Source organism: Oratosquilla oratoria, chromosome 34 (assembly GCF_046742065.1).
Source record: "Oratosquilla oratoria isolate Oo_2021 chromosome 34, ASM4674206v1, whole genome shotgun sequence".
Taxonomy (NCBI): Eukaryota; Metazoa; Arthropoda; class Malacostraca; order Stomatopoda; family Squillidae; genus Oratosquilla; species Oratosquilla oratoria.
Window position 1 is genome coordinate 33,459,391 of NC_134810.1, and position 22,500 is coordinate 33,481,890.

Here is a 22,500-nt window from a genome sequence, read left to right on the forward strand (position 1 = left end):
GCAATGTAGTTCAGTTCGAAGCTTTAAGAATCAGTTAGATAAATACCTAAGTAAGATGATGTAATGATTATAATTTATCTTATATTATTTGTTTTTGTTTTGTTATCATTTGTCTGTCTGATTTTCATTCATTATTAGTTATATGTCAATTTATTATTATTTACTATTTACCTGTTTGTTTATTATTTAACTATACCTATGCATTTATTTATGTATTTTATTTGTTATTTACATTATTATAGTTTTTATTTATTGTTTTATTATTAGTATGATTTTTTTTTCGCATCCGACCTAGATATGGATCAAAAGGTCTCCTGTCGGCATGCTCCGCCTTTGTAATCCTTTATAAGAAGAAGAATATGTTTTAGCGATCGAGACATGTGACCGTAAATATCTTTGGTAGACTCAGATATGATGGCTATTGTAATGAAGCTAACGCAACTACTTGAACAGAACCAGCCGTATTTTCACATATTTCCATCAAATTTTTACATGGGAACAGCGTGTCTTTTATGTTCCTGAAAGAGTGTACAAGAATCTGTTCGCTGTCCCAAACGAACTCATTTCGGCCAACAACCTAGCAAATGTGTTCTGAGAAATTAACTGTATATCAGAGGACAACCTTCATCAAAGATTTGGTGGGAGATAAGGCGCTTGGATGAAGCCCAGCACGAGGATGGAGAGTAAATATTTGAGCAGTGACTAATTAGTATTTATTGGGACCGTTTTAACTAGTAAATAGGAAAATCTGGTAGGCTTAATCCAGTTGAACCATAATCTTTGCATCAAGGGAAAGATAAAGATATAATTTGACTTCCATATAAATATTTTGGTTGTTGTCTCTGGAAACTCCAGCGAAGTATGGGTAAAAAAAAAAAAAAAAAAAAAAAAAAAAAAAAATTACATCAGCTGCAATGTTCCTTCCATCCTCATTTCAATTCTACGATCAGTTATATGCTGACAGCCATGGCTAATAGAAGTGGCACCAGTATCATCCCCATCGTTGACTTCGGAGCTGTCAGTGAGTTGAATTTACTATGACAGAAGAAACATAATAGGTACTCTGTGCCGACTGTGTTTACCATAACCCAATCCACTTTGCTTTTTACTGACTTCAGAAGAAGAAGTTTCTCTAGGCCTAGTGAAATTATAAAGAATAAAAAAATAAACTTTGTTTCATTACTTGGTAAAGCGTTCATCGAGACAGTCAGATCGCGATGTTTGTTTGACTCTCTCAAACAATTAGTTACTCAGTGGTTCTTCCAAACTGAACGATCATTAGAACAAAACTAAAATAATGCTTTAGACTTGTTCTAGTGCACAGTAAAAGGTTAAAAACAATGAAACAATTGCGTACGTACACAGGCAAGACCCCATTTCTTCTCTTAATATTGTGCATTATTTTATCTTATCAGCCAGCTTGGCCGATTTCTCACAGCTGGGACAACAAAAGTGAGAAAGCTGCTTAGCTTTTCTCCATAAATAGAAATTACTCTTTGACATATTCGAATGCTGTGTATCTCTGGTTCATATAAAATCCCTAAAGTATTGACCATATGTATCTATGCATTATATACCGCAATATATACATGAAACTATTGCTGGGGGAAGGAAGAAACACAAAGGTGTATGTTTAGGAGTCAGTGATCTATTTGAGGAAGAACTTTTGTCTGAAACAATGTAGAAACAATTTCTTTTACCAGGTAAACTTACCAATTAGGGCCTCATTCTATTTACAGATTGACTGTGAAAAACAGGGGCATCATGTCAATTTTACAAGCATTCCAACAAGGTTTTCAGCTGTAATCATATCAGGCTTTTGGCAGAGGTTTCTTTGTATCCTCAGTGAATACGGAAGAATAGTAATACTCCCAAATGGATGATGGAGAGGCTGATATATGAGATCGGAATGAAAAGAGTACTTTACGTAAGAATAAAAAACGGGGAAACACCTTAGGTATGGCAAGACTGGTTAAAAAGAATACGCGCACAGCGAAATGTAACTATAAAATTAAGGTTGCCAGACAAGCGAGATCCAACCCAAAGGGCTTCTTTCATCTCTACAGAACAAAAAATAAGGAAAGGATAGGCTCAATTAAAAATGATGAAAATGTCATGACAGAATCGGAGGAAAAAATGAGTGAGGCGTTTAACAAATATTTTCTCTCAGTGTTTACTAAGGAGAGATTAGATAAGGTACCTGACTGCGATCCAATTTTCAGTTAGGATGAAGAAAGAAGAATATCAAATATCAGCATTAGTAAGGTAGAAGTAGTCAAAACAGATATAAAGACTTAAAGCTAAAAAATTCCCGGGTCCAGACGAAAAAAATTCAGAGTGGTTAAAGAGTGTAAATCTGAAATTTCTGACCATTTAACAGAAATATTTGATAAGTCGGTAGACACTGGTTTTGTGCCTATTGCTCGGGGGCAGGCAAATGTTGTTCCTGTTTTTCAGAAAGGAGATAAATCGTCTATATGCAACTAAAGGCAATTTTAGATTTCAGAAGGAAATAGGAAAGAATCGATGTACTAATAGGGTGATCAACAAATGGAATAGATTTAGTAACCATGTAGCAAGCGCTGAAACTATCGGTTGTTTGAAGAAATGGTTAGACAATTTTATGGATGGGGATGACAGGTAGTAATGGACATGGAATTACCTACTTTAGGCCTTATGGTCTCTTGCAGTCTCCTTCATTCTTATGTTCTTATGTATATACATTACACACACACACACACACACACACACACACACACACACACATACCCCCCCCCCCACACACACATGCTTACTTGCTTATAGTAGTCCGTCGCTGACGACGATGACGTTGCACCATGCCTAGAAGTGGTATTACGCCAGATGAACTCGCTGGTGGCTGTGGAGTCCGATTCTCGATTTGCATATACGGCCGCAGGTATCACAGGGAAAGTTGCCCTCTGCCTGATGTGCCGCATGTCTTTGCCGTCTTCGATGTTCTGCCCGATCGTTGTAGGTGGAAGTGAGAGTATCTAAGCCGTTTTGGCATGTAGATCGCCATTCTCTCCGATCGGCAGCAACATTTTCAATGGTGGTGGGTTCGATGCCACATTTTTTCAGCATTGTTTTCAGATGGTCCTTGTGTCGTTTACGTGGGCCCCCAGGGTGGCGTCTGCCCTCAGCAAGTTCTCCATAGAGAACTTTACGTGGGAGTCTCTCTTCTGGCATGCGGATGGTATGCCCCAGCCACCGTAGTTGACGTTGGGTTAAGACTGTTTCCAGTGGGTCCATTTGTGTGCGTCGACGGATTTCACTGTGAGGTACCTTGTGCCACCATTTTAGACCCAGTATGCGCTGTAAGCAGTTGGTGTGAAAAGCCTCCAGCTTTTTCAAATGGCGTCTATAAGGCACCCATGACTCACTGCCATACAGAAGGATGGAGAGACAGATTGCCTTATACACCGAAACCTTGGTGGTGGTGGTGAGGTTGCGGTTCAAGAACACTGTGTGATAGTCTACCAAAAGCTGCTGCTGCCAAACCAATGCGGCGTTGGATTTCGCTTGTCAGGTCACAGGAGTCAGTGAGCACTGAGCCGAGGTAGGTAAACTCTTGAGTGTTTTTCAGAGGTTGTTGATTGATAGTGAATTCCGGAGGCTCTAGTTGTTCAGAGATACTGAGCACTTCTGTTTTGTTTATGTTGATGACTAGTCCAGATCTGGTATATATATTTGAGACAGCGTTGATGGTGCGCTGAAGACCCTCTTTGGATGAGCTCACTAAAGCAGTGTCATCTGCGTACTGCAGTTCATGGATTACCTCATCTGTCACACGTGTTTTGGCTTGGAGGCGTCGCAGATTGAAGAGGTTGCCATCCAGCCTGTACGACAGCCTGGCACCATCAGCAGGATCGATTTGCTGTCTAGCATTGTTGGAGGCTGCAGCGAGAAATAAATTGAATAAGATGGGAGCAATAACACACCCCTGCTTCACACCTGACTCAACAAGGAATGGCTCAGACTTGAGCCCAGAACTGGACACTCGAGCCATAGAGCCATCGTGAAAGGCTCTCAGGACACCCAGAAATGTTGGTGGGCATCCAAATTTTACAAGTACTTGCCATAGGAGAGGACGGTTCAGTGTCAAAAGCCTTGGCAAGATCTATAAACACCATGTAGAGGTCTTGGTGTTGCTCAATGCTTTTCTCCTGGAGCTGTCTTGCCACAAACACCATGTCGACTGTACTGCGCTCTTGTCTGAAGCCACACTGAGATTCAGGTAATACTTGTTCTATGATGTTGTTGATAATTCGAGACAATAATATTCTAGTGACTACCTTCCCTGAAGTTGACAGAAGGGAGATGCCTCGACTGTTGCCACAGATGTTCCTGTCCCCTTAATTTTTGTAAATGCTGATGATATCTGCATCTTTCCATTGTTGTGGGCAGCAACTTGAATGCCACACTTCTTGAATTATATTGTGGAGACAGTTCACAACAGCTTGCCCACCATGCTTTAGGAGCTCAGCTGGGATGTCATCAGGACCACTGGCTTTATTGTTCTTGAGGCTGTTGATTGCACGGCTCACTTCTTGGATGGTTGGTATGTCATCCAATTCTTGAATTACAGGAAGGTTGGGAAGGCTGTCGAGAAAAGTAGGGTCAGTAGGATTTTGTCTATTCAATAATTCTTGGTAATGGTCAGCCCATCGCCTGAGGATGTCGGTCTTCTCGGTGAAGAGTGTGGAGCCGTCAGCACTTCGGACAGGGCAGAGGTTATTGCTTCGTGGGCCATAGGCTGTCTTAAGGGCATTATAAAATTGATGTTGGTCCCCTGTATCCGCGAAACCTTGGATCTCAGTGGCGAGGTTGGTCCACCATTCATTCTGCATTTTTCTAGTTTCGTGTTGGACTTTGGAGCGGAGGTCTGCTAGTTTGCCACGTGTTGTTGGATTTGGGTTGACAATCACTGCTTGATGTGCCCGGTTTTTCTCATCTATTAGTTGGTGAATTCCCTCTGACTGTTCATCAAACCAGTCTCGATGCCTTCTTCTTGAGAAGCCCAGAACATCCTTAGCAGTGTTGAGAAGGACTTCGCTGATGCTATCCCACTTTTCTGTTAGGTATTCTGTTGATATGGTATCATTTGTAGGGGCTGGCAAGGTGAGATGAGCTGATAATTCGGTTTGTAGGGTAGAGCGAGTTGCATCAATGTTCAGAGCTTTGAGGTCAAGGTGTTTTTTGGGAGCTTGTCGGCGAGTTGGAGGCCGAATTTTAAGATGAAGTATTGAGCGGACAAGTCGATGATCTGTCCACCCATCAGCTCCCCTCATAGCTCTTGTAATCTTTACATCTTTAATGTCATTGCGTCTCACAATTACGTAATCAAGCAGATGCCATATTTTGGATCTTGGATGCATCCAGGTGGTTTTAAACTTGTTTTGGAGCTGGAACATTGTGTTTGTGATGGTTAGATGGTGTTGGGAGCAGAATGTTAGAAGGCGTAAGCCGTTGTCGTTGCACTTACCAACTCCATGGCGTCCCAAGACCCCCTCCCAAAGATGATGACTGCTGCCCACTCTTGCATTAAAGTCCCCAAGAAGAATGATCTTATCTTCTCTGGGGATTGCCTGTATGATGTCATTAAGTTGGGCATAGAAACAATCTTTTATTTCATCATCAGAAACTAAGGTTGGTGCATAGACATTGAATAATGTTACATATCGACTGTTTGTTATGGGGATGCGCCAGCTGATGAGTCTTTCGTTATGACCTGTTGGGCTGTGGGGTATGCTGTTGAGTAATTTGGTCTTAACTGCAAAAGCAACACCATGGATGCGAGGAGCCCCTTCGTTCAAGCCCTTCCAGAAGAAGGTGTAACCTTCCCCAGATTCAGTGATGGAGCCTTCATCTGAAAAGCGGGTTTCATTGAGTGCCGCTATGTCAATGTCATACTTTTGGAGTTCATAGGCTATAAGAGCGGTTCTACGGTGAGTTCTTTCATTGTTGTCTAGGTCGAGCAGTGTGCGCACATTCCATGTGCCAATAATGATTTTCTTTGTTCTTGTGTTATTGGGGCCGAGGTATGGGTTGCCACGACGAGGCTCGGCTACCTGTCCGTGGGAAATGGAACAGACAATTAGGTCACCTTTTCTACACCCCTCCCAATTCAGGGTGGGAGATGTGGATCCTGAAGAGGGCCGCCCAGTCACCCTGGGAGCTGCTGAAGGAGGCTGCTGTTCCAGTTCCAGCCATCCAGCGACCATCACCCCAGGGCCGCCTCTCGTGCAAGGTTGGAGCTAAGGGCTGCCAGCAACAACCTTTGCCTGCCCTCACCACTACTTCCCCATCGCCGGAGGACTTTTTAATTGTAGGTGGAGATAGATGAAGTATTGAGTAGGAGATAAGAAAGTTGGCATGGGCAAAACTAGTGCATTGATGATTAGAGTGAAAAGTGGGTGCACACTCCACAGTCCACTACCTTGGCAGTCCGTTAGCTGTTCCAGTGGCAGGTGGAGACCATGACGACTGGACTAATAAACTGCTGCAGAGGTGTGCCAATAGTCCAGTTTGTCGGACTTTGCCTGTTGCGTCACCCCGGCGCAGATTTTCTCTCAGGGTTTGCTCCCCTAGCCCAATGCCAACCAAGGATAACCCACTGGGCTGTGGGGCAGGGGTTGGTGTGAGGCCAGGGCGTGTCCACACATCGGTGGGCCATAGGCTCACACCTCTGGGGCCCCCTGCTGCTCCGAGATCCCCTGCTGTTTAGCCTGGAGCCGCGAGGCAGCCAGTTACCGTGTGTGTCCACAAGGAGGCACAACAGAAGTCTTGGTGTTAGAGAGGCTATGTACTGACAGGGGAAGACTTACGCACTCGGCTTCCCTGTTCGCTAAAGCAAGCTAGCCAGCGGTGGTACTGAAAGCAAGAGAGCACAAGCAAAGCATGTAACTTACACTAAGGAGCATGCAGAGCATGCAACCAACTGCCCAATGACCACCCTAGACGCCTCATAACACCCTGACATACGAGCACACACACACATACACACACACACACACACACACACACACACACACACACACACACACACACACACACACACACACACACACACACACGCACAGACGTTTGCACGCACGCACACGCACGCACGCAGGCACGCACGCAATCACGCACACACACACACACACGCACGCACGCACACACACACACACACACACACACACACACACACACACACACACACACACACACACACACACACACACACACACACACACGCACACACACACATACACACGCACGCACGCACACGCACGCACGCACACACACACACACACACACACACACACACACACACACACACACACACACACACACACACACACTTGCTTGTGGTAGTCCTTCGGTAACGAAGATGACGTACTTATCCCCTGAATGATGATTAGTAAAAGGATTAGAATTGTAGTTACAATAAAAACAATAATGGCAGTAGTAAACAGCAGTATCAGCATTAATCATGATTGCTTATTACATCTTTGGTATAGTAGTTTTGATATCAGTTTTAGGATCTAGTTTCTTTGAAGGTGAATTCTTTGGTGACTTCTTAGGCCAAACTCGGAGGCACAGATCCTACCGCAAGTGGGACAGGGAATTCCTTGTGCCGGGTTAACAAGACCTCGTGCCATGCGTTCATGTCTGCGGTTTTGTCGCTCGATCCTGATATTCGTGCGAGCAGCTTCAAATATGTCGACAGCATGATGGACTGTAAATCTCCAGCTTTCTCGGTCACTGGCCAGAGTTTCAAGTGGGTCAACAGAGATGTTGCATTGTTTGAGGGTGGCTTTTATTTGGTCTTTAAACCGCTTTTTTTGTCCTCCCGAAAAGCGGTTTCCCTCCCTCAGCTCGCCGTATAGTATTTGACGTGAGAGGCGACATTCAGGCATTCTGATCACATGACCGATCCACCGGAGCTGGCGACGTACTATCATTGATTCAATACTGATGGTTGAAGCATTTTGTAAGATAGTTACATGAGAGATTCGGTCACGCCATGTGATGTTAAGGATAGTTTGAAGACAGCGTATATGAAACCCTTCAAGTCTTCTGATTTGGGCCTTGTATAAGGTCCAAGTTTCACTGCCAAATAGTAAGATGGATAGACAGATTGCCTGATAAACCTTAATTTTAGTCTTCACAGTTAGATCACGGTTTAGGAAGACGCGTTTGGATAATTTTCCAAAGCTTGAGCTTGCCAATCTTATCCTGGTCTGGATTTCATTTTCTGTGTCACAAGTTGCAGAGAGAATGCTGCCGAGATACTTGAAAGACTCAACGGTTTTCAAATCTTCACCACCGATGGTAAATTGTGGTACTGGGACGGCGGTGTTGTGTTGTATTGGGAGCACCTCAGTTTTACTGGCATTGACAACCAGTCCACCTGCTGAGTAGATGCTATTTACTGTATCCAAATTTCTTTGAAGAGATTGAGGGTTAAGTGCAGGGTAGGCGGCATCATCAGCATATTGCATATCAAAGACATAAGCACACACACACACGCACACACACACACACACACACACACACACACACACACACACACACACACACACACACACACACACACACACACACACACACACACACACACACACACACACACACACACACACACACATACACACACACACACACACACACACACACACACACACACACACACACACACACACACACACACACACACACACACACACACACACACATATATATATATATATATATATGTATATATATATATACAGTACATATACTGTATAGTGTATATATATCTGCATATATATATACATATATATGTATATATATATATATATATATATATGTGTGTGTGTGTGTATATATATCCTCAGTGGAGCCTGTATGTATATACGGTACGCACACACACATATACGACATATATATATATATAATATATATATATATATATATATGTATGTATATGTATGTATATATATATATATATATATATGTGTGTGTGTGTGTGTATATATATATATATATATATATATATATATATATATATATATATGTTGTTATGAAGGTTGGACAGATGAGTGGAAGGTGGTAGAGAAACACGGGTTAGAGCGAGAACACTGTATTACTGACGTTTCGACTACAAGTCTTCTTCAGAGTGACAGACAGCGAGTGTGTACATCATATATATTCTCCTTATGGCTCATCCGGCTGGACGTTTCAGCATGTCGCACGGGCATTTACCAGAATGGGAGGAAGCACGCCCTATCTGCACCGGACTTGAGAGGAGAATGAGAAAGCTGGTCGAGTCCGCGTGCATAACACTGGGAAAGGTCAGCAACCACAGAGAAGGGTTCGTTAACTTGTCATTTGCAGCCGCCAGATTGGTTGTGGAGGAGGGAGTATCGGGTCAATCAGCATGCGACTTGCTGAAACGTCAACTCAGCGCTCGTAGAGGTCGGACGTCTCTTCAACCAGCTCTCTCAACAAGCTCCAAGGAATCTTCGCCGGCCGGTGGTGGCTAGGAGATATATCTCCTAGCTGCTGCCGGTCTGGCATGGCCGACCTCTATGTTGACGTCGGCAGGCGGGTTTACACCAAGACAAATACACACATTTCCCAAGTCACGTAAATCTCTGTTTTCAGAGTAGTGCTTGGAAGAAAAGAGGCACACGCACACTTTCTCGCTGGCAAAGCAGAGGCCCAAACCGTCTCACTCAGAACGCTCAATCTGATCGCAGGCTGGTCGACGGAGAGACTTGGGACACCTCTCTGTCCAACCGGCGCGCAACCTAACGCTGGCCTCTCGCTGACGCTGGTGAGCGAGTTTACATTTCTAACATATACACACAATTCCCAATCGCGTAATTCTCTGTTTTCAGAGTTGTGATTGGAAGGAAAGAGACCATACAACACCCGCCCGTCTGCCCCTCCCTCGCACCGCCACTGAATCAACTCTTCTGGAATCCAAACCCAACCTGGGGATAAACAGGCAACGCTCGCCCCACCTGTGGCTCATCAGGAACGCGCTCGCCAGCGGTGGCGGCGAGGAGTTATCTCCTTACCGCTGCCGTTCTGGTTACGGATCTCTTCGTTGACGTCGGCAGGCGGGTTTACACCGCCCGTCTGCCCCCACTCGCACCGCCACTGGATCAACTCTAAAGGACTTCAAACCCAAACCCTGGGGAAACACAGGCTACGCTCGCCCCACCTGTGGCTTATCAGGACCGCCCTCTACACGCGGGAGGTGAAATCAACTCACTCCCCGTAAGATACACACACACACACACCTCTCACGAACAGTGCCACAACACAAGCACAAACATCTACACTTACTTTTTCTTCGACTAAAATTCGCTTCCTTTCTAACTTTCTCTTCTACTACATCTTCTCATTTCAGTTTACCTCCCACTAAAGATTTTTCCGTTTTTCCACCTTTCTCTACTACTACGCCTCCTACCATTTTCTAAACTTTCGTTGGTGATCCTAATCCTAATCCTAACCCCGGCGTCAAGCGCTGCCCTTCAAGCTCCCGATCCATTTCTCCCGAGCCACGACCACCAATAAACCCCTAATCGCTCGCAATTCGCCCGGTGGCAATAGCCCTCTTTTATACGCTACTATCTTTTCATTTTCCTACAGACATTCTTCCCCTCCCACAAAACCCGATCCCGCGCAAGCGAGGTGGTCTTTCCTTGGAATCCAGAATCCAGGACTCTGAAGAAGACTTGTAGTCGAAACGGCAGTAATACAGTGTTCTCGCTCTAACCCGTGTTTCTCTACCACCTTCCACTCATATATATATATATATATATATATATATATATATATATATATATATATATATATATATATATATATATATATAACTTATCAAAATTACTTAATACTAAATTGTTATTGTTGGGTGTACTAAAAAGTGAACTTTGCAACGTTTTGGAAATTGCGTTTATGTGGTCGAATGTTGGAGTTGTGACAATATTCTTGGGTGAGTTCTATTTTTCCATTAAATAATGAGACGAGGTTCTTTATTACCTGTTTTCGGAGGAATTGTAAAAAGGTTTGTAGGAAGGAGTGATGGGCATGAGGCCTTAAATATTCTGTAGGCGTAAATGAAGTCGTATCCTATAAGTCGTCCTTGAATTGATTGAAGGTTTAGTTTGAAATACCTTCATGGTCGGGTGTGTCTTTGTGGCCTGACATCTGCTTGGTCCACCTTCGTGGTGAAGATTCAAGTAATTCAACATCTGTCTAAAAGTTCACGTTCCAGAGAAGTTCCGCAAAGTTAAGGATCGGTCTTATGTCTGCAATATTTGTCTGCAATATTTGTCTCCTACAGAGAATGACAATTGGGAGAATTTTATGAGAGGTTCTAAAAGTTTAACAACACATTTATTCAGAGGACGCTAATGAACTTTGTCTGGGCCCGTGGCACTGTCAGGATTTGAGTGAGTCCAAGAACACTCGAACCTTTGAGAGAGTGATAGGAACTGTATGTATGTGGCTTAATCCTGTCTGGTGGAGGTGAAAAACGGGTTTACATGTGCTGGTTGTTCAGTTTGGTGACTTGGTCAGAGTTGTTAATCAGAAAGGGGCCTATTCTAGTTAAGCTGACCTTTTTGTTTTAAATATAGTTGTGAGTCGATCAAGATTTCATTAATCAAGAGACCCATTCCGAGTTGGCTGACCTTTTTATTGTGAATGCTGTTGTGGAGGATTTTAGCCTTTGTTGTACATTTCATGATTAGGCGGTTTCCATGGCTGGGAGTGAGAGTTGTCCTTTGGATTATGTCGTTAGTGGTGGTAAGTTTCCAGAGTGCTTCTTAATTTCTTGAATGAAGTTCGACCAAGTCTTGTCCTTTTTTTTTTTTTTTTTTTTTTTTTAAGTCTTATAAGGTGTTTTGATGTTATTTTAGTTAGGGAGTCCGATGTGTGGATATTTTTTCCGGGTTGAAATAGGTTAGAAGACCCTGTAGGGTGATATTCATGAAAGAGCTGCAAGGAAGAGGTCAAACGCAGAGTATGGGAGTCCAATATATTTTACGTTTCGCCCAGCAGGGCTTCTTCAGAAATAACATCGATGAAAAACATTTTACTCCTTATATAGCCCGAGCCTTGCGGGGAGAAACAAACATTAAAATGGTGTACACACAATTTGCGCAAATTGCTTGTTACTTGCAATTAAAATTACCAATAGTTTGTTTATTGTAATAAATCCACTATTCTGATTTATATTTTCTATGAGGGATATAAACGCCGATTCTAAACATCTACGTTTCATTGTATGGTTTTCATATTTTATAATCTTGGAATTATTCCAATCAGCATTGTGGCCGGTATCGAATCTATGTTTAACAATGGCATTATTCATATTGTATGTTTTCATATCATATTTATGTTCTAATACTCTATTATCAATACCACGGAAACTTTCACCAATGTAAACCTTTTCACAACCTAGACATGGCACACAATAAATACCTGCTTGACGAATATTTTCCCTGCTCTTATTTCGGCTTTTAATGAGATTACCAACTGTTACTGAGCTGGTTTTAACAACCTTAACACCAGCCTTGTTTAATAATGGGGAAATATTGTCTGCAACTGAGGTATTAGGTAATATGATCCTCTTTGTATATTCTTCTTTTATTTTTCCAACTCTTTTGTGAATAATTCCAGCTTTCTTCTTGGCTTTTAGAATAAAATAAGGAGGGTATTCTAGTTCAGTAAAAGCGTTAGAAAATTTATTAAATTCTTCATCCAAATACTCCTCTGAACATATTCTTAAGCCTCGAAGATAAAAACCTATGATAATTCCCATTTTGGTTTTCTTATCCGTAGCAGAGTAAAAATGTACATAATCATTATTATTTGTCTTTTTTCTAAAAACTTTAAACTTTACATTGTTTCCGTCTCTTATTAAAAGGGTATCAAGATAGGGCAACATGTCGTTAGTTTCATATTCTGCTGTAAACTTGATACTATCTTCTACAAGATTTAACTGATTTAAAATCCTACTCAAATCTAACCTACGAGGAGCTATTATAAGTACATCGTCGACGTATCTTAACCAAACTAAGTCTCTAGGGACAATGTTGCTAAAACTGGTATTTTCTAAATGTTCTAGAAACAAGTTCGCCAGCACTGGGCTTAGTGGTGAACCCATTGGTAAACCTGCTGTCTGTCTGTAATAATTATCATTAAAAGTAAAACAACAGTTTGAAATACAAAGGTTCACTAGTCTAATAAAATCACAAACAGGTACAGGCAATTCATCATGTTCAGACAATACATTGGTTAACACTTCAATGGCTTTTTTAGTTGGTACATTGGAAAATAACGACACTATATCAAAACTTGCCATCTGCTTATTTTTCATACTTATATTTTTAATCCTAATAAGATCACCAGAATTATAAAGATTTTTACCACTAATGGTGCCTACTTTGCCAGAGATTGTTTTGGCTAATTTTCTGGCTAGTTGGTGTAGTAAACTACCTACACCAGAAACAATTGGACGAAGTGGTACGTTTGGTTTGTGTAGTTTGGGAAGACCATATATGTATGCTGGGAAATGGACTTTCGGTAGAAGATGTAACATACTTTTCCCTCCAGGAGCATTGGAAAGCGTGTTCCTAGCACATTTAGTTGCTTCCTTCATGTTATTTTTGTAAATAGTCTCACTAACCATTTCATATGTATTTGTGTCCTTAAGCAAAATTTCCATTTTTGTGTTGTATGTTGATTTGTCTAATATGACTATGCCGCCACCCTTGTCTGCAGACGAAATGTATATGTGGTCATCTGAGGCCAGCTTTTTCAGGGCCTCTATGTATCTTTTGGGAATGACAGGTTCTTTAATTTCAGACAATGACGCTAACAATACACCTTGTATAAAACCACGATCAAATTCAGAGTCTTTATAATTGTAGTTTTTCACAGTTAAATCAATATTTCTGTCACTTTTTCTACACCAGTTGCAACTTTTAATCCGAGACTTAAAGCTTCAATTTCACACTCACTAAACTGTCTGCTCGAAAGATTTTGTATAAGGTTACTTTTCCCGGCGTTTTTCCATTTGCTGTGGGCAATTAACCGATTTAGTAGGTTAGATTTGAGTAGGATTTTAAATCAGTTAAATCTTGTAGAAGATAGTATCAAGTTTACAGCAGAATATGAAACTAACCACATGTTGCCCTATCTTGATACCCTTTTAATAAGAGACGGAAACAATGTAAAGTTTAAAGTTTTTAGAAAAAAGACAAATAATAATGATTATGTACATTTTTACTCTGGTACGAATAAGAAAACCAAAATGGGAATTATCATAGGTTTTTATCTTCGAGGCTTAAGAATATGTTCAGAGGAGTATTTGGATGAAGAATTTAATAAATTTTCTAACGCTTTTACTGAACTAGAATACCCTCCTTATTTTATTCTAAAAGCCAAGAAGAAAGCTGGAATTATTCACAAAAGAGTTGGAAAAATAAAAGAAGAATATACAAAGAGGATCATATTACCTAATACCTCAGTTGCAGACAATATTTCCCCATTATTAAACAAGGCTGGTGTTAAGGTTGTTAAAACCAGCTCAGTAACAGTTGGTAATCTCATTAAAAGCCGAAATAAGAGCAGGGAAAATATTCGTCAAGCAGGTATTTATTGTGTGCCATGTCTAGGTTGTGAAAAGGTTTACATTGGTGAAAGTTTCCGTGGTATTGATAATAGAGTATTAGAACATAAATATGATATGAAAACATACAATATGAATAATGCCATTGTTAAACATAGATTCGATACCGGCCACAATGCTGATTGGAATAATTCCAAGATTATAAAATATGAAAACCATACAATGAAACGTAGATGTTTAGAATCGGCGTTTATATCCCTCATAGAAAATATAAATCAGAATAGTGGATTTTTTACAATAAACAAACCATTGGCAATTTTAATTACAAGTAACAAGCAATTTGCGCAAATTGTGTGTACATCATTTTAATGTTTGTTTCTCCCCGCAAGGCTCGGGCTATATAAGGAGTAAAATGTTTTTCATCGATGTTATTTCTGAAGAAGCCCTGCTGGGCGAAACGTAAAATATATTGGACTCCCATACTCTGCGTTTGGCCTCTTCCCTACAGAGCTGCTGCAGTCATTGCTGCTTTTACTCATCTTAAAGAGCTGCAAGCTTTTGTTTTCCGTGATAAAAGTTGTAACGTAATATTAGATATTACGTCATATGTGTAATTGTGTTATAGAATTGTGTTCCTTTGTATTACATAACTATGTTCATATTTCTTGTCTATGTATGTATTGTAACAATGTTAAGCAGTAACGCCCGTCTACTATATGTAATCTTGCCTACGTGCGGAGAAAGGTGCGCACTCTTGTAGAACAAACAGACAAGCGAAATCCTGAATAGTTCGGAGCGCACAGATTTGACAGTTACTAAATAAGTAGATTGTTCAAGCGAGTCGAAGGTCTTAAAACTACCCATGTTGACGTGTGTTAACTTACCCTCCTCCCCTCCTTTCGCTCACCCGGCCACTTCACCGGAAGTATCCCGCTTCCGGTCCAATGGTATATAAGCGGTGGAAATAGCTCACTCCTTGTCATTTTCTCGCATATCTTATCTCTTGATAAAAACTGGAAGTTTAGACTCATGAGACGATTGGTGTGAAGTGATCACCCTTTTTGCCTACATTACGTGTCTGATATACATTGCATTACTTATATTTGTACTTATTACTTATTCTGATGCATGTTTCTGATCTCTTTGTACTTAGATAGTACCATATTGTATACGTATCTTGTGTTTCTTATTTGAACGATAATTTCCATATTCTTATAATCATGTAACGGTCCCATTGACCCTACTGCCCATTCTCTTTTGTGTTGATTGCCTGTAAATATTTTCCATATTAATAATTTCGTTTACTAGTTTTATCGCTAGTTTAATATTCCTTTCCTGGAATCTTCTTTGTTACCTTTACTTCTAGTCTTACGAATTATCTAGGCCCTGACCAGATAGTTCAGTCCTACAGTGGCTTCTAGAAGTGAGCTGGTTCTTAAGCACTTATCCGTTATACGTAACGTCTCTTCACATACCAGCCCGTCCCGTAACAAAGTTTACAGCACAAATCAATCACTAAAGGCCAGTTCTGCTTCCTCCTACCTTTGCCAAAAATTGAGATGAATTACTGTCATAGTAAACTTTACGGACAGTCATGGTCTTAAGTCACTGCAGGGGCTATCCTTTAATTTTGCGCATAGATTTTCTTGCCTACTCGTATCTAAGACGTATTACTTGCTGACGAAATACTCGTTGATCATCGACTTTTATTCATGTCTCTGACTCTTGTATACAGAGTTCGGCAAAGAGGCACGGTTGGAAGAGTATTATAGAGTCGGGGACCAACTGTCCAAGGCCTTCAGTGACATCGGCTTCGCCTACCTCTCCAACCATGGCATTCCGACTGAGCAGGTGAGCAGGGAAAGTTTACAGGCGCTCTGAGTCCTTAGGGTTGTGTGCTTAAGCAAAAATGTGGGGCATGAAACCACACAAAATTGCGTCAGCTGTCATAGACCGTATACCCAGAGCAAATACGACCGTTATATTCGATGGTGTTTAGTTTCGGATCCAACGCTTTCGTTTAAGTATACGACACGAGGGCTCGTTTCGACAAATGACGATTCTATGTTAGGTTGTCCACAGGGCCGGATTAATATAATTTTTCTCTTAAGTACTGAAAAGACTATCAATGTGTGGATATATATATATATATATATATATATATGTATATATATATATGTGTGTGTGTGTGTGTGTGTGTGTGTTTGTGTGTGTGTGTGTGTGTGTGTGTGTGTGTGTGTGCGTGCGTGCGCGTGCGTGTGTGTGTGTGCGTGATTGCGTGCGTGCGTGCGTGTGCGTGCGTGCGTGCATGTGTGTGTGTGTGTGTGTGTGTGTGTGTGTGTGTGTGTGTGTGTGTGTGTGTGTGTGTGTGTGTGTGTGTGTGTGTGTGTGTGTGTGTGTGTGTGTGTGTGTGTGTGTGTGTGTGTGTGTGTGTGTGTGTGTGTGTGTGTGTGGAAGGGTGATGTGATAAACATAGGGAACTGTTGTGGATTTATTCTGACTTTTCGTCCTCACCAGGACTTCTTCAAAGTACATACATTTCAATATAATCAACACGCTATATACCCACCGATGATCTCCATGTTCCACCACGGTCGACCTAACCCGTCCTCCCACTCCGATCTGGCTTGCGAAGTATTAATCAGCTTGCCGTTCTTGTTAATTTGCTGAACCCATCACGTGGTTGTTGCTTGGATAAATCATAACATTCAAAGAGGGCAGACTATTGTTCTGCCCTTTTTGGATGTTATGATTTATAGATTTGGTAAAAAGTTTAAATCAGATGTTTACAGGAAACCAACCAATGTCCTTTCTTATATTCATTATTATTCTTATCACCGTCTTAAGACTAAAGTATTAGTATTCACCTAAATGTTTCGAAGGGCCTTTAGAGTTTGTTACTCAGAATTTTTAGACCAAGAAATTGAAACCATTTATGACATTGGTAATAAATTAAAATATCCAAAACACTTAATTGACGTAGCTCAAAACACAACAAAGAAATCTTTTTATAGTCTTACTGATAATCATCAATTCAGTTTTAAGAATATTCTAACCCTCCTTTTTCATCAAAATTTTGTTAGTTTAACTCGTACTATTAATAGATTTGGTGTCCAAGTTGTCTTTAAAAATAACAACATTGTTAAAAACAGGTTGATTAAAAATTCACCTGCTTGTAATGAAGGTTGTGTTTATAGTATCCCTTGCAAAATTGTAACTTTAATTATATTGGACAAACAGGCAAGGATTTAGAATTGAGAATAAACCAACATAAATATAACATCAGAACAGGGCAAGTTTCAAGTGGGTTGTTTTTGCATTTAAGGAATTTTAATCATTGCGCTGATTGGGATAACACAACGAAAATTGTCTTAAGTAAGGACATTAAGGAGAGGAATATCATAGAATCATGTTATATAAAAGCTTCATTTGAGAACAACATGAATATGAGTATGGGAATGTATAAATTAGATAACTTTGTAACATATAAAATTGTTTGACAGTAGCCGGGTCAAACGTCCGGCAGTGCTGAGAGAGTGAGGTCACTATTGGACCTGTCCTAATTCCCCCTAATTTGCTTATTTTGAATATATAATGTCACTGCTACCTTACTCTGTACCTTTGAAAATGTCTTAAATAGACGAAAAAGTTCGGTCACCTTTCATTTTATTGTCCAAGTGGTTTTATTACACATTTTGTGAATCACGTGTTTTTGTGATTTATTCGCATATATATATATATATATATATATATATATATATATATATATATATATATACATATATATATAATATATATATATATATATATATATATATATATATATATATATTCAAAGAAATCACAAAACACACGTGATAAAATATTTTTGCAGAAACCACCGGGAAATTGAAAAAACAGATACCGAACGTTTTCGTCTATTTAGACATTTTCAAAGGTACAAAAAAGCAATACAGAAAGAAACAATAAATACATAAGAAGACAAGGATACTCGGAGAGGTCCCATGTTACATTTTATCACACACAATTTTGTCAATAATAAAATTGTCCAATTTAAATAAACCCAAACTCAAGTTCATGTTATTTTCAAAATTTCTTTTTATAAAACAAGATTCAATAATATTCCTTTCTATAATATTATTACAAGAAGTAATTATTTTAGAATTTCCCCAGTCAATATTATGACCATAATCCCTTTGGTGGACAAATAATCCACTGGACACTTGCCCCGTTCTAATACTATATTTATGTTGGCCTATTCTTTTTTCTAAGCCTTTGCCTGTTTGGCCTATATAAATAAATATAGTATTAGAACGGGGCAAGTGTCCAGTGGATTATTTGTCCACCAAAGGGATTATGGTCATAATATTGACTGGGGAAATTCTAAAATAATTACTTCTTGTAATAATATTATAGAAAGGAATATTATTGAATCTTGTTTTATAAAAAGAAATTTTGAAAATAACATGAACTTGAGTTTGGGTTTATTTAAATTGGACAATTTTATTATTGACAAAATTGTGTGTGATAAAATGTAACATGGGACCTCTCCGAGTATCCTTGTCTTCTTATGTATTTATTGTTTCTTTCTGTATTGCTTTTTTGTACCTTTGAAAATGTCTAAATAGACGAAAACGTTCGGTATCTGTTTTTTCAATTTCCCGGTGGTTTCTGCAAAAATATATATATATATTGCCGTGGGTAGAGCCTCGTCATCCATATCTCTTTCTCTCTTGATGCTTTAATGGCCCTTCCACGTAAACGTTAGTAAATAAGGCCTTAACGTCATACGAAACCAGATATCTTTGTGTGAATATCCATATCCTTTAGTTTGTTGTTGTTGTTGTTGTTGTTCCTTAGACTGTCTGTCCGAGCAGTCCCGTCTCCCCAAGGAATGCCACAGCCGAAACTGGGTTTTCCCACAAATCCTTTATAGAGTGTATGTTGTGTTGTTTGCGTGCATGATTGTGTATAATGCAGTCTTCCATTATGTGTTGTATGGTATGGGGAGAAGTGTTATATCCTGGGCAGCTGTTCACAATGCGGTCATCCAGCCTCTTCTGGTAGCTTAGAAGTGCTGGGTGGTGGCTGCACCGCAGTCTAGCCAGGTGGACTCTATCCTTTCGTGGAAGAGAGGATTCAGAAAGGTGGATATCAGGGGGTCTGGCATGCAGCAGTGTGTTGTCTTTCAGTGTGTCAATGGAGCGGTGAGTGATATGATTATGAATATGTTTCTGGAGGCTGGTATTTGGTGGTTGTGGAGGAAGAGAAGAGAGTATCTGTGTGTGATACAGGTCTTTGGGTGTCGTTTTAATGTTTCTTGGTGTGTGTGGGTGTTCTGCCATGTAGTGTAGCGGGTGTGATGTGTTTGTGGTGGCTGCGGCAAGTGTTTGTGTGCCTCTCATGTCGAGGTGGTCCTTGACTTTGAGGACTTTTGTTTCATGGTGTAAATGGTCTGTAGGTGATGTATTTGTGCAGCCTGTAATTGTTTTTAGGGCTTTGTTTTGTATGGTTTGAAGGGTGTTGTGGTGTCTTACTGAGATTAGGAGCCCATGCAGGACTCACATAATTCATCACTGAGCGTATGCATTGTTTGTATATTGTTATATTAGTTTCTTTGTTTTGTCCAAATGTTGTTCCAGTGATTGACTTAAGTGCGTTAAGTCTAGGTGTGCATTTTTTTTTTTTATGTTTGTGATGTGTTGTTTAAAAGAGATGGATGTATCGTATGTTACACCAAATTTTTTTGGTGTGTTTGTGTGTGGTATTATACTGTTGTTGATGTAGAGATGAGGTATGTATTTGTGTTCTCTTGTCCATTTGGTGAGAAGTGTTGTTGTAGATTTGGTTGGAGCTATTTTGAGTCTGTTTGTGATGAACCATGTGTTGAGTGTATCAAGGTATGGCTGGATTATTTCTGCAGCTTTGTCTGTGTTACGATGTGTGCATGTGATTGTTATTTCGTCTGAGTAGGAAGAGATTTGTATTTCTGAGGTGTCTGGTGTGGGTATGTCATGCATGTATAGATTAAAGAGCGTGGGGGATAGAACAGAGCCCTGTGGTACTCCATTCTTAATGTTTCTGATGTGCGATGATTGGCCATTATATGACACGTAAGCATTCCTACCTGCCAGATAATTGGCCAGCCATCTTTTGGTGTTATTGTGCATGTCTGTGTTATATACTTTATTTGTTAGGTTGTGGCGGGGAATAGCATCAAAAGCTTTACTAATGTCTAATGTTATAAGAAGTGTTCTATGGTGGGGCCTATCTGAATTGACGCCATCTAAAATTCTTTGTGTGTGGTTTATCAGAAGAGTGTTTGTGGCGTGTAGTAGCCTATAGCCATGTTGTGAGTCAGCAAGGGGAATATGTGGCGTGACAAGTTGAAGTATTAGGCGTTCAATGACTTTAGAGGGGGTGCAGAGAAGTGTGATTGGGCGGTGCGATGTTGGGATTGTTGGGTCTTTGTTCGGTTTTGGAATGGTGATTATTTTACCATGCTTCCAGATGTCGGGTATAGTGTTGTGTGAATAGCTGTAGTTTGCAATGTTTGTGAGTGCGTGTATACCTTGTGGTCCAATGTGTTTTAGGTAGATGTTACTTATGTTATCAGGGCCACAGGCAGATGAGTGCTTGAGATTATGTATTATGTGTTTTGTCTGACTGTCTATGAAGGGTGTATAGTCTGAGTCTATGGGAAAGTCTTTCTTACGTCGAATAGTGCGTCGGTCGTCAGGGTGAGAAGTGAGATGGCTTGTCTGTGCAAAATGATTTATAAGTGTGTTTGGTTGTTGTCTGTTTGAGGGTAGATTGTCTGTTGTTGTGATTATTGCTGTGTGAGAGCGTTTTGTGTTATTGTTGGATAGTGTAATGCTGTTGAGTGTTTTGTACAATCTGCTGGTGTTTGTTTTGTGATCAAGTGTATTGATAAAGTTTTGCCAATTTTGTGTTTTTTGTTCGTGTATTTTATTGGCAATCACAGTGTTTAGTGTTTGTATTTGGTCTGCTATGTTTTGAGGGATAGGTGTGGGGGTATTGTGTTTAAGTGTGTCTCGTTGTCTGATGAGGCCTTGGATTTCTGGTGTGAAGTTGGGGTTGTGTGATTTTCTGTTGCATCTAGGGATGTATCTCTTGTCTGCGTTTTGTATGATTGTATTAAAAATGTGCACAGCGTTGTTTATGTTTGTGATTGGTATACTGTTAAGTGTTTCAAAATGTTGTTCTGTCTCTTCAGTAAAAGCTTCCCAGTTAGCTCTCTTGTAATTGGTGTATGTGTGTCTGTGATGGTGATGGTGATTGGAAGGTGGTCAGAACTAAGGGTTCCGACCACTCTCCATGATGTTGTTGGCGTTAGGCAGGGGGAGAAAAAGGTGATATCAGGAGAGGAGGGAGTGTAGAGAGCTTGGTGTGGGATATGTGTATGATTATGTGTGTTGTTCATGATAGTCAATGAGTCAAACTGAGTCTGTATATCAAGCCCTTTGTCTGTGTCAGGGTTGTCGACATACCAGGCCGACGACTTGGCGTTGAAGTCGCCACCTATGATCAGGTTGGGGATTGAGGCTAGTTGGCTAAATTGAGGCCTGAAGGTGTTTGGAACTGTGGGGGATGATTGGGGGGGAATGTACATGTTAACTATTGTCATTGTCGATTTGTTGCCTGTTCGGATTCGAATGGATTGGATTTCAGTAGTGTTATCTGTGGTAGGGAGGAGAATTTTGGTTGTGGCGCTTGTGTCCACAAAACCGATGGAGTGGTGGATCAGGGTGATGAGTCCAGCGCCATTGCCGTCGGTCCGGTCTTGTCTGATGGTGGTGTAATTATGAAATGATGGTGTTTTGTGTGAGTGTCTTAGT

The 22,500-nt window shown here is 40.5% G+C and overlaps 1 protein-coding gene across 1 annotated transcript in view; it reads left to right on the top strand.

Annotated features, from left to right (window-relative positions):
- LOC143018175 (uncharacterized) overlaps nucleotides 1–22,500 on the top strand; it is an 86,618-nt gene that overhangs the window by 20,316 nt on the left and 43,802 nt on the right. Inside the window, exon 2 of the mRNA XM_076173351.1 lies at nucleotides 16,377–16,492. Coding sequence (XP_076029466.1) covers nucleotides 16,377–16,492 — 116 coding nt within the window. The remainder of the gene's footprint in view (nucleotides 1–16,376; nucleotides 16,493–22,500) is intronic.